The 12,626-nt window shown below is 49.0% G+C and overlaps 1 protein-coding gene across 7 annotated transcripts in view; it reads right to left on the bottom strand.

Moving 5' to 3' along the window:
• Positions 1–795: 795 nt before the first annotated feature.
• Positions 796–12,626, bottom strand: part of TP53 (tumor protein p53) — a 29,389-nt gene continuing 17,558 nt past the window's right edge. For 2 of the 7 annotated variants that reach the window (XM_061590753.1, XM_061590754.1), the window contains exons 4-11: positions 11,271–11,457; positions 10,053–10,201; positions 7,257–7,366; positions 5,900–6,021; positions 5,304–5,375; positions 4,541–4,644; positions 3,470–3,576; positions 796–2,312 (exon numbers count right to left, since the gene is read on the bottom strand). In XM_061590753.1, the coding sequence (XP_061446737.1) occupies positions 2,222–2,312; positions 3,470–3,576; positions 4,541–4,644; positions 5,304–5,375; positions 5,900–6,021; positions 7,257–7,366; positions 10,053–10,201; positions 11,271–11,457 (942 nt within the window). In that variant the 3' untranslated portion in view covers positions 796–2,221. The remainder of the gene's footprint in view (positions 2,313–3,469; positions 3,577–4,540; positions 4,645–5,303; positions 5,376–5,899; positions 6,022–7,256; positions 7,367–10,052; positions 10,202–11,270; positions 11,458–12,626) is intronic. The other 5 variants (XM_061590755.1, XM_061590756.1, XM_061590757.1 and 2 more) reach the window with 5 other exon arrangements.

Here is a 12,626-nt window from a genome sequence, read left to right as displayed (position 1 = left end):
TCTTCTCCTGGCTAAACATGCCCAGTTTTCAGTCTCTCCTCATAGGGCTTTGTTTCCAGGCCCCTGATCCTCCTCGTTGCCCTCCTCTGAACCTGTTCCAGTTTGTCTGCATCCTTCTTGAAGTGCAGAGACCAGAACTGGACGCAGTACTCAAGATGAGGCCAAACCAGTGCTGAATAGAGGGGAACTAATACTTTAAGCGATTTGGAAACTCTACTTTTGTTAATGCAGCCTAATATACCAATTGCCTTTTTTGCAGCCACATCACACTGTTGGCTCATATTCAGCTTGTGATCAACAACAATTTCAAGATCCTTCTCACATGTTGTATTGCTGAGCTGGAATCTGGCAGGATAAGGCTTCCTTATGCTCAGCATCTACGGTTAAGACTTCAAACACCGCAACAGTGCAGCCTTCCCCGACCTGGAGCCCTTCAGATGTTTGGCCGATGGGAGGAGTTGTCTGAAACATCTGGAGGGCACCGAGTTGGTGAAGGCTGACCTAGTGGGTAAAAGCTGAAAGTCCCACACCAGGACCAGTACTGGATTGATCCACTGCCCTGCTCCTTCCTAACTTGGCTTGCTCTCAAGCAGACCAGGGAAATCCAGGGCCCTCCAGCTGTTGCAGGGCCAAGCGCCAAGGTGATGGGAGGTGGAATCCAGCAACATCTGGAGGGTCACAGGTCCTCCCCTGGCCTGATTTAGATGTCACTCTCTAAATATATATATCACACACACAGAGAAAGATGTAGTCAGATGCACACATTCTTGACAAGAATATCATGGAGCAGAGAAAAAAAATACCAAGGTATGCTTTATTCAGTAAAAAAAAAATAGTGACTGCAACATTTTGCACGAGGAAAAATCAAAGCATACAAAAAGCAATTAATCAGGTGATCCACATGGTTGGGAATGTGCAAACAAGGAGGAGGCTTTGCTAAATTAGAAGAAAATGCGTTCCTCGGGCATGAAACAAGGAGGGGGGAAGACTGCACTAATGCACTGGATAATTCAGGTGGGAAGGGGGTTAACACATGATAAAAACTCTTACTTGAGGGCAGGGGAAAGAGAAAGAGGTTGGTGTTGCTGCCCCGCCCCCTAGGGACCAGCCCTGAAGCAGCCTTCCTTTACAGTCATTTTCTTCACCCACCCCTCTGGAAAAAGCCCAACCCCAGCCTTGGCCAACCTGGTGCCCTCCAGATGTTTTGGACTACAACTCCCATCAGCCCCAGCCCGCTGTGTTGGCTGGGGTTGATGGGAGTTGTAATCCCGGCTGGCAAAGGCTACTCTCACCTGTAACCCTGTGGAATCTAGCTAGGCGATTCCACTCCACATTCTCTACCTAACACTGAACCTAATTTGGGGTCTGCTGTGGGGGGAGGGGGAGACACCTCTGCAAAGCGAAGCCCTCATCCCACAAGTGAGGGGGCACAGCAGTTCCTTAGCCCCTCTGGAGCAGAAGCTGAATAAAGTATATGCAAATCAGCAGCAGTATGAAAATTAAACTTCAAAGGCATCCTTTGCACTTGGCCCAGAATTCAACATTTTTGGGTGGGGGAGAAGGAAGGAGAAAAGTCTTAGGGATGGCTCTCTTTATCTGTCAGGGCCGGCTCAGGATTGGGGTGTGTGCAGAATGGAGAATGGGCAGGAGTTGCCTGCTGGCAGCCTTGACGGAGCTTCCATGCTCAAAGGCAGTGTACCTCTGATTACTATTTGCCCAGAAACCCCTTACTGGATACTGGACAAGCCCGTGGCCTCATCCAGCAGGAATCTTACAGGATCTGTAAGAGACAAGGGGACTCGCTCCAGAGGCTGGCCTACTGTCTCTCTCTCCTTTCCTCCAGTCTCAGCCTGCTGTTTCAGGAAAGGGTCTGGGAGATGGCCTACAGTAACTGGCAGTGTCCTGTCAAGTTTCGAGAACTGGGCTAGTTCCCAACCATTGTATTGCTGAGCTCCCTAACCATGCGGGGCAACAGAAAGGGCCGCCCCTCCACAGCAGCCGTCAAGAAAGACTTGATTGGTGCTCAACTGCTCTGGCCCCAGCCAATCACAGTCATGCAGGCAGCTGCGTTAGCAGGAGGCGTTCATAAAGAGTGAAGCCTCAGAATCCCTACTCTAGAAAGACAAAACTGTAAAAAAAATAATATATATATATAAAAAGGTGGGGGTTAGGGAGGGAGGCAAATCCCTGGCTAGCCAGGGGAGGGGCAGAGGGAGAACCACTAGTCGGAATCTTCTGCCTCATCCTTCACTATCAGCTTCTTCTGATTCGATGGAGATGGCGCAGTTCCTTGCTTTCGAGTTTTCAGGAGCCTAGACGGGGGGGGGGGGGCAGGAAGGGGAATAAGCAGCAGTAATAGAAAAAATCAGTGAGCGAAGATGGAACTTAAAGCAAAGAGATTCAGGCGACTCGAGTGAGTGAGCCATGTTGGGTCCCACAAGGAAGGCAAATCACTCCTCAAAGGGTCACCACCCACCTGAGTGGCAAGGGTAGTAGGGGGGAAGGGGAGCCCACTTGTTTGTGCGTATCCACCGAAATTGCCTGCCCCCCAAAAAAACCAGACAGACTTCCTTGTGTGGGCAGAGCTTGTCGTTTAGACCTCCCCCTCCCCACCCTTTGGGGATGGGGCAAAGCTCATAGACAGAGCATTGCTTTGCCTGCAAAAGATGCTGTTGGAAGTGGGGCAAGAGCAACTCCTGTTTTGTTCTTTTGTCTATGTTCCAGAAGGGAGATAGAGTGAGGGTCCTCCAGATGGATAGCCTGGATTACCTTTATCCGTGACGCTGCGACTGACTTCCTGATAAGTCTTAAGGGAAGCTTACCTGCCCCTCCTCCTTCCACCCTTTCCTTTCTTCTCCGATTGTCCGGGAGAGAGGAGACACCTTTGTCTCTGCTCTCTCTCTCCCAGCCACGAGGGCAATTCCCACGCCTGGGTATTGCGCCTCCACCTCCGTTAGTTAGAACTAGGCATGCCTTTCTATCTACTATGCATTCCTATAAATAAAGTAGCTTTTCTTATTTTACCAACTCTCCAGTCTCAGTGATGCTGATGCAGGGTACAAGCCTGCTTTCTTAGGCAAACGCACGTTACTCTCTGCTCCTGTTGTGCTGCTTTAAACAAATTTAGCAAGCACAAACACACACAGCAACAGCTGCTAGGTCAATTCTGGGCATTTCCGGGTAAGGCTGAGAGAATCTCTCTCTCAAACCCCACAGGGGTCTACACCGCCAGTCAGAGTAGATAACACTGAGCTGGAAGCAGCGGCAGCTCCATGGCAGTGGAATCCACTCCAGGTTTTCATCCGAGCATTCAAGGTGCTGTCCAAGGAGCTTCAGCTCCTCGAAAGTTCAGCCCGAAACGTGGAGCAGATTCTACTGCCCCGCTGACAAGGAGCCACCAGCCACCATTGGCTGGAAGGATCAAGGGTCTAAGGCAGCTTCCTACATCGAATGCAGATGAAACACTCACCCTTTGGCTGGCTTCTGACTCTCCGGCTCCCCGCGCATCTTTGCGTCTCGGAATTCAACGGCTTCCTTTATGTTCTTCAGCATTAGGAAGAGCGCACGATCACGGATCTTGAGAGGAAGGAGGGAAGATGACGACAATGGGGCTTACCAGCCCAGCTCAAAGGGCCACCTTGCCCAACTTGGCACCCTCCAAGTGTTTTGCACTACAACTCCCATCGCTCCAGCATCACACGGCCATCCTGGCCGCAGCTGATGGGCCTTGAAGTCCAAAGCATCCAGAGGTGCCAGATTAGGGGTGGCTGCGCTTAAAACATTCACACTCGAGCGGTTTCACAGAAGGTCGATCCTATTACAAGTACTCTGATAAAGCCTCCAGAAGCAAACAAAGATAATAATATCACCACCATCATCATTTTGATGTCTTACCCGCCTTACACTTCAAGGTCCCAGAGCATGTTTCAACAATATGAAAATACAATTATTAAAATCAGTTAAAATAATTTGCACTCCAAATAATAGGATGGTTCCTAAATATATATATGTGTGTATCTCAGGTGTCAAAGGCCAGGGTAAAGAGGTGCATCTTCAACCTATGATGAGAGCTATACAACGAAGGTGCCAGGCGCAGCTCTCTGGGGAGGGCTTTGGGGCTGCCACAGAGAAAGTGCCCCTTCCCAGGCTGCCACCCCCCCCAAACTTCTGAGGGTGCTGGGACTCCCAAGAGGATCCCCCTGCTGATCAGGAGAGGGTCTGTAGGGAAGCAGGCAGTCTCTCAGCTATTTGGGGCCTAAGTCGTCTGCAGCCAAATACTGGGCGGGCGAAACGCTTCAGTTCTTCTAGGGCCACATCCACAGCAATCTTGCCTGGCTGCTGCATTCCTCCCCCTTGAGTCCAAGGGCAAGATTTTTACCACCTGCCATACTGCGGAGCAGCCGACCCTTCCACCCCTTCGCCCAAGGCTAACAAAGAGAACGAAACAATGCAAAATTCAAGCAGGCTGCAGGTCTGCACGGAGACTCATGCAAGGTGCAGAACGCAGCCTTTCAGCACTCAGTGCTCCCGCAAAAGTCACCTTCAGAGTGTAAGCTCCGTTTTCTGCATTGCTGCTGCTGTTGTTGTTGTGGGATTCCACAATGCGCTTCTTAGAGTTTTCAGAACTGGCACTTTGAGGGAGAGCTGTGGAAAGGCAAGGAAACACATTAATAGTAACCCTGCCGGACCAGGTCCACAGAGCAGTTATCTGGTTCTGACAGATTTGCTTAATATGTTTTTAATAATGTTTTTAACCTTTTAAAAAAGTTTTTAAAATGTTTTAACGCTGTTTTGTCTTAATGTATTTTAAGATTTGTTTTTATGATGTTTTAAAGTGTTTTTAGTGCCTTGTTTGCCGCCCTGGGCTCCTGCTGGGAGGAAGGGCGGGATACAAATTAAATAATAAATAATAAATAAATAAACAGCAGGAGAGCAGATGCCCTCAGGAAGAGTGGGAAGTCGCAGCCCTGCTCTGGTGTCTCCCTACTTAGAAGGGAGTATTTAGTGGTAGACTGCCTCTGATCTTGGAGGTACAATTTGGCCACCCCGACTAGTTGCTATTGATAACAGCCTCCTCGAATTTGTCTAAACCCCTTTTAAAGCCACCCAAGTTGGTGGCCACTGCCACATCCTGTGGCCACTAGCCAAGCTCTCCACAGCTAGCCAGTACCCACCCTCTGTGGCTGTAGGCCCATCTTCTCTGTCTCTACCTGGCCTTCACCTTCTGCCTCTAGGCCCCTGCCCTAACCCTCTACCAGTCCTCATGGACCAGAGATGCAAAGTTCTTTATGACGTCTACCTACCCAAGGCTCCTCCTCCTTTTTGCCCAGATCTACTCCTGGCCCCCAAACTCTTGGGTTTCCGCATTCCTAGGGCTGGATGAAACTCAGTTTGCATTATTCATTTATTAAATTTCTATCCCGCCCTTGCTCCCAGAAGGATTTGAATCTACCAAAGCCGCACTTTCTAAAACAAAATGAAAACCAAAACAGCCAATCCTTCAAAATTTACACTTACCTGAATTTTGCAATATAGTTCTCCAACCAGTGTCTACAAAAACGCATTATATTAGGGGAAAGTGGGCATAAAGATGAAATTTGTATTACTAAAAACAACATACAAATATGCATTATGTTAGGAGAAACTGCGTGCAAAAATCCATGCATGAGAAGAAGATTGCACTAAAACGCTGAAGAATTTTCATGAGGATTTCTAACAATAAATAAGTTGCAAATCGCTGCAGAAGTATGGAGAACTGAATTTAAGACTGGGAAAAGGAAAAATGGACAGAATTGGCGTGGACGGATCCTTCCTTCCCCCCATTCCAATCTGTGCACCCCCCCTCCCGCCGGCCCACTGTGGACCCCTCCCCTCCCGCCGGCAAGCCAGTCAAGCATACCCCTTTTGGCCTTTCCGCCACTAACAGCCACTTTCTGGAAGTTCTGCTCCTCTGTCTTTCGGTCCCGTCCGGGGCAAGCACAGACCCGGACTTCAAAGCAGCGGCGTCCAAGGAGCTGACCCCTGCGGGGAAAGTGGACCGGAGAGGGGAGGAGGTGTAAGCTGTCATACCCTGGACACAGGTTTTTCATCCCGAGGGCCACATACTCTTCTGGGCACCCTAACAGGGGCCATGTGTTAGTGGTGGGCATGGCCAGAGGCAAAAGTAGGCGGAGCAAGGGCTGAATTTTGCCTCTGCACAGTAGGGTTAGCTTCTATGCACAGACTATCACTCTCTCTTCCACCCAAGCAAGCAACGCGTTTATGGACCCATTTCAGAAAGGTGTGAAAAAGGAGGGTTGGAGACAAGAGGAGGGGAGTGACCTGGGACAGAAGGTGTGCCAGGGGAGGGGTGTGTGACCTGGGTAGAATCCCCAAGGGCCAGAAAGAAGGGTCTGGAGGGCCGCAATTGGCCCCTAGTCCTGACAGAGGCAGAAACCTTGTGCACCCTCCCCCTCCACAAATAAATGAAGCACTCTGGCCTACCAGCAGCAAGAAAAGCAATGCAAGGTGTTCCTGCAGGCGGCAATTAGGAGAGCATGACTTTTTCCTGGACCATTCAAATGCATTCAAGCCATTCACACGTGGCGATATACCCTCCCATTTTTTTTAAAGTAAAAGCCTGCACTCCTGGTCCGTCGTCACTTGAGTCAATGAATCAACAGATTTAAATTTGCACAAGTTTGCGTATGGCTAAGCACAACAGTTCCCAGGCAAGTATATTAGAGTCCTTTTGTTGTTCAATGTTACGCGCGAGTGTCATTGCAGGGAGCATCTTATAAAGGAGGTATCCCTTGCCCCCAGGAATGTGTCTCCTAAGAAGCTGCCTGCCCAAGTGTGCAGACTTCAGAAGTACCTGGTTAAAAATGGTACACAACACACACGTACAGAGCCAGGTTAACTGGGTACCCCCTTTTAGCCAATCAAAACATTGCACCCATTTTCTATTCCTAAAGCTTCTCACTGTGAAAAGGGACACAGGAAATAGATAAGGGTTTGCTAAACTCAAGTTTGAGTGTTCCCACAACCTGAGTTGGACTCAGGCTGCCTAGGTCTACCCCACTTCCTTTCCAGAGAACCCGGGAGTCTTGGCACCTCGGCCAGCCTTGCCTCAACCCCATCACCCTCCCCATTCCTCTCCCTTTGGGACCCAGAAGACCTGGTGTCCAATTCCCCCTCATCCCTTACTCTCTAGGACCCTCAAAACCCGCTGGGGGGAGGGAGGGAGAGCGCAAAGAGTAGCAGAAGTAGGTACGCACTGCTGGGTCTCCAGGGTGATGATGGTCAAGATGGCACGCCGGTTCATGCCTCCCATGCAGGAGCTATTGCACATGAAATTATACAGGACAGTGGTGCAATATGTCCCCACCTGAAAGGCAAAGGGGGGGGGATGATGCACAGATACCCCAAAGAAAAATTCAGGGGGAAACTTCAGAGGGGTGAAGTAGGCAGGGAACAAGATGAGGTTCACAGAAAAGTCACATATGGGCAATACAGAGCAGAAAGTTGCACCATGAACCTACAGAACCTGCCGTCACAAGATGCAGTGATGGCCACTTGCTCAGGCGGCTTTGGGTGGGAACCTTATATTAGGGGTGTGCACCAGCTCTATGTGGGAGCCAAACAGCAAGGTGGACCAAGGCAATTTGGGGGTCTTCCCCCTACACACAGAGTCAAAGCACAATATCAATAAACCTCTCTTATTCTGATCAAGAGCCCCACAAGGCCTGGCTATTGCTTTGTTGTTTCTGTCCCTTTCAGCTCTATGGTTTTTCCGTATCTCTATGGTTTTTCCTACGTCCATGGGCTGTTCGCCTTCCAGCACTGTCTGTGGGCTTCCCATTGAGACATCTGGCTGGGCACTGCTAGGAAGCAGAGTGGTGGCCTTGATGGGCTATCCATCTGGTCCAACCAGGCTCTTCTTCCGCTTCTGATGAGGGAGCGCTGGATTCTGGGAATTGTGTGGTAAAATTTCACATGCCAATTCAAAATAATTGGGATAAAAACGTTTGGCTGTAGGCTCCTAAACCAACCCCACAATTTATTTTGTTTTATTATTAAACATTTCAGGTGTCTCTTGAAGACCTTTTCACACCGACTGCCTGTTTAATTTGTCAGTTTTGATTAGCCGGTCACCTTCACATGTAGCTGCATTTCCATTTTTTAAATGGCATTTCAACGCCGCACAACCCTGTCCTGATATTTTATGATATGGCAGTATAGAAATACTTTCATAAACCAACGGTGCTTTTGTGGGAAAGTGCAGCGTGTTCATAATGTTCTGCTGCAACAGAGTACAGGAAAACGCAAAGCTATATATATTACTTCAGGAATTATATAAATATGTAATGTCTGAACGAACAGTCTTGTTGGGATAGGTTTGCAGTTCTCACAATCTGTTTTTTACCTGCTGTGTACCAGAGGTTCCCAAACCATGGTCCCTGAGCTTCATTCAAGTGCCATATGGCATGCCCATATTGAAAATGGATATGGACTGCCTTCAAGTCGATCCCGACTTATGGCTACCCTATGAATAGGGATTTCATGGTATTCTGAGGGGGTTTCCCATTGCCTCCCTCTGAGACTAGTCCTCCCCAGCTGGCTAGGGCCTGCTCACATTGCCACAGCTGCACAAGCCAGCCCCTGCCTTGTCCGCAACTGCCAGCTGGGGGGTAACTGGACTCCTCGGGACTATGCAGCTTGCCCAGGGCTGCACAGGTGGCAGGGCATGTAACCCCTGAGCCACTCCCTGTGGGGTGATCTTTAGCTTTACCCAGGAGACACGAGCGGGGATGTGAACTCACAGACTCTGGACTCCCAGCCAGGCTCTCCTCCCCATTGTGCTAGACCAGCTGTATGCCCATATTAAATATTCATATTGATTTTTTAGATTATTCTTACTGCTCCCTTTATTTCTCAAATGACATTTTATTGTGTTACAGCATGAATTCCATGGAATGCAAGTTGTAAGACAGTAAAATGCAATATAAGGAATGAAAGAAGCAATTAAATTAGAATTAAAAATCATACAGCATCTAGCACACACACAAAAATCATTAAGCGGTCTGCCAAGACCGTAGCCAATTTTCAAGTGGTCCGTGAAGGGGAAAAAAAAAAGCTAAGGAACCACTGCACTGCACACTGTTTATATCTTTAACAACTCTGGTAACCTCCAAATCAGATTACTGCAATGCGCTCTACGTGGGGCTGCCTTTGAAGACGGTTCGGAAACTGCAGCTTGTGCAAAATGCAGCGGCCAGATTGGTAACAGGGACCAGACGGTTCGAACACATAAAACTGATTCTGGCCCACTTGCATTGGCTGCCTGTATGTTTCCGAGCTCGATTCAAGGTGCTGGTTTTAACCTATAAAGCCTTACACAGCTTGGGACCACAACACCTGATGGAACGCCTCTCCCGACATGAACCCACCCGTACACTACGCTCAACATCCAAGGCCGTCCTCCAGGTGCCTACTCTGAGGGAAGCTGGGAGGATGGCAACAAGGGAGAGGGCCTTCTCAGTGGTGGCCCCCAAATTATGGAATGATCTCCCTGACGAGGTGCGCCTGGTGCCAACACTGTTATCTTTTTGGCGCCAGGTCAAGACTTTCCTCTTCTCCCAGGCATTTTAGCATGTGTTTTTAAATTGTTTTTAAAAAATGTGTTTTTAAATTTGTATATATGTTTTTAATGTTTTAATTGTTGTAAACCGCCCAGAGAGCTTTGGCTATGGGGCGTTATACAAATGTAATAAATGAATGAATGAATAAATAAATAAATAAATATCCCTTTTTTGTTGTGATTTTATTTTGACTGGACTTGGACTTCGACTGACAATAATTTTAAAAATCCTACAGAAAATAAATGACCAAATAAATAAAAATATAGTCGACCTTCCAAGTCAGTGAACATAAGCAGAGCAGTTTACAACAAAACAGAAACACACACACACTGTATTAATATCAAACAAGAATCTGACGCAACAGCCGAGAGCAGGGATAAATCTCCAGCACAATCAAACCCATTCCTAAGAAATCCTTCCCCCTCTCCACACCTTCCCTGCCCGCCGCCCTGGCCGTCTGATAACCTGGGGCGTCTCGTAAGGAATGGTGACGCTGTGGCGCTTGGTGTTCCTGTCAGAGGCGTACTGGGCCTGCTGGTTTCCTTCCACCCGGATCAGGTGCTGAGCAGGGGCAAAACCTGCTAGGGAACACAAAGAGGAGTGGGGGCGGGTGGGCAGGAGAGGAGAAGAGAACGGGGACGCAACTGCTTTAGAGAATGGATTTAGGACTCAACACCAATGATCATCCCCAAACCAACCGTCCCGTATAGCTAGGATTAAATCAGAATAAGGATGTCTCCCTCTCAATTTCTCCTCTCCCTCACTTATTTTTTTTAAGCTACTTCCACACCAAATCACTTGTTTTGACACATTCAGAATGATATATTCTTAAGGCACTTTGGTGGTGGAGGCAATGGTGGAGATTTAATTTTGCTCTTGCTTCTGGTACACTCCAAAAATGTAGGCAATTTATTACATTTATACCTCACCTCTGCCCCACGAGGCTCAAGGCGACTAAAATGTTCCCTCCTCCCCTCATTTTATCCTCACAACAACCCTCCAAGGTAGGCTAAGCTGATACACAGATTAGAGTCACCCAGAAGTCCTGGCTGAGTGGGGATTTGAGGCCAGAGTATACAACTTGTTGGGGAGGGAGGTGCATATACTTTGATTTGGGGGGGAGAGGAAGAATGGGAGGAAGATCTTGATATGGGACAGGGAGTGAACTGATGGCTTCCTACAGCACATCAACATTTAGCACAGGAAACTAAGACCAAGAAGACACAAACATCTGAGTGTGTGCAGAGTGCTTTCTCCTCACCACTGAAACGCCATAGCTCAGTGGCAGACCACCCGCTTCACATGCCAAAGGTCCACGGTTCAAGCCCCAGTGGCATCTCCAGGTAGGGCTGGGAGACTCCTTGCCTGAAACTCTGGAGAGCTGCTGCCAGTCAGTGTAGGAAATACTGAGCGAGACAGACCCATGGTCTGACTCACTATACGGCAGCTTCCTACATTCTTAAGAACCACAAGCATACATTAGGGGCGGGAAGTGGGCGGCAGTGGTGTGCCTTCCAGGTTCAATCCCTTCCACCACCACCCCAGAACTTACACAGAGCACCCTGGGGCCCCTTCCCAGCCACACCGAGAGCTCCACCCAGCCCTTACTCAACCCTCCCCACCCACAAGAGCCAGCACCCTGTTGCTCACCATCGCTGTTCTCCGGGGCCCGTTCATGGTGCGGGCAACGCTTCACCACCTCCGCGACATGCTCAGACTTCTTATAGACAGCTGTGGTGCGGATGACAGCACCAGGAGGAGGTGGGGTGGCCACCTTAATGAGGACTGGACATGTCTTCCCAATCTGGCAAAACAGCTTGTTCAGAACCGGTGAGTACTATAGTTGGAGGGGGGGGGGGACAGAGAGGGACGGAAGAGACAAGGAGAGGGTTTCTGTAAGGCACCAAATTAACAGGCTCTAATGGCTTCCTAGAGAACCCAGGCATCCTGTCCTTCCCACAACTGATTCAAATCTACATAAATTCTGCAGCCCCCAGCTCCCCAACCCCTACACTTCACCCCTTCCCATCATCACAATGAACACCACCTTTCACTCCTCAAATGTCTATCTGCTTGTCAGCAAACCTAGACTCATTCATATCATCCTTTCAATCCCCCCCCCCTGAAAAACAGGCAGCCTATTTGCCAGCCCCTTGCTTTAATGGCGGATATTTTGCTCTCTTCCCTGGCGAAGGGTGGGGGTATGTGTGTGTGGAGAGACAGACTGGGAAGCACCCCCATCCTTCTCAAACATAAACCTATCAAGATGCCCTGTGAACTCCAATATTAACAGAAACCCCAACTGCCCAAAAGCACAGGAACAAACCTTTTCTGCCATCCATGTACAAGATCAAGGGATTTGCATTTGGGAGACGGTCTCCTCCAACCAAGCAAAGCCTCCTCCTGGGCCCCCCGAATCCAGTTCCCCCCACGGCTAATGCCAGCAACTGAATGAAATGTGCAAGGATGTGAACGAACGTGTCCAGACTTGCCTGAAGCGTTTCTCCGTAGGAGGGGGGTGGGTAGACAGGAAAAGTGCAAGCGGGTGGGGTTGGTCTCAGGTTAGATCCCTTCTTCACATATCCTCAAGGCAGCTGTAAACTTGTGCACCTCTGACTGCAGCCATGCCCACACGGTACATCTATTCCACTTTTAAAGAGCCGTGGCTTCCCCCAAAGAATCCTGGGAACTGTAGTTTGTGAAGGGTGCTGAGAGTTATTAGGAGACACCCTACTCCCCTCACAGAGCTACAATTTCCAGAGTGGTTTAACAATCAGCCCTTCTCCTCAGGGAACTCTGTGAATTGTAGCTGTCTCTATGGGGGGGGGGAGGTCTAATGACTCTCGGCACCCTTCACAAACTGAACTTCCCAGGATTCTTTGGGGGAAGCCATGACTCTTTAAAATGGAATATATCCAGAGCTTGGAATAGTTACTTAAGAACATAAGAAGAGCCTGCTGGATCAGGCCAGTGGCCCATCTAGTCCAGCATCCTGTTCTCACAGTG

This window comes from Rhineura floridana, chromosome 11 (assembly GCF_030035675.1).
Source record: "Rhineura floridana isolate rRhiFlo1 chromosome 11, rRhiFlo1.hap2, whole genome shotgun sequence".
Classification (NCBI taxonomy): Eukaryota; Metazoa; Chordata; class Lepidosauria; order Squamata; family Rhineuridae; genus Rhineura; species Rhineura floridana.
This window is presented reverse-complemented; position numbering and strand designations above follow the sequence as displayed.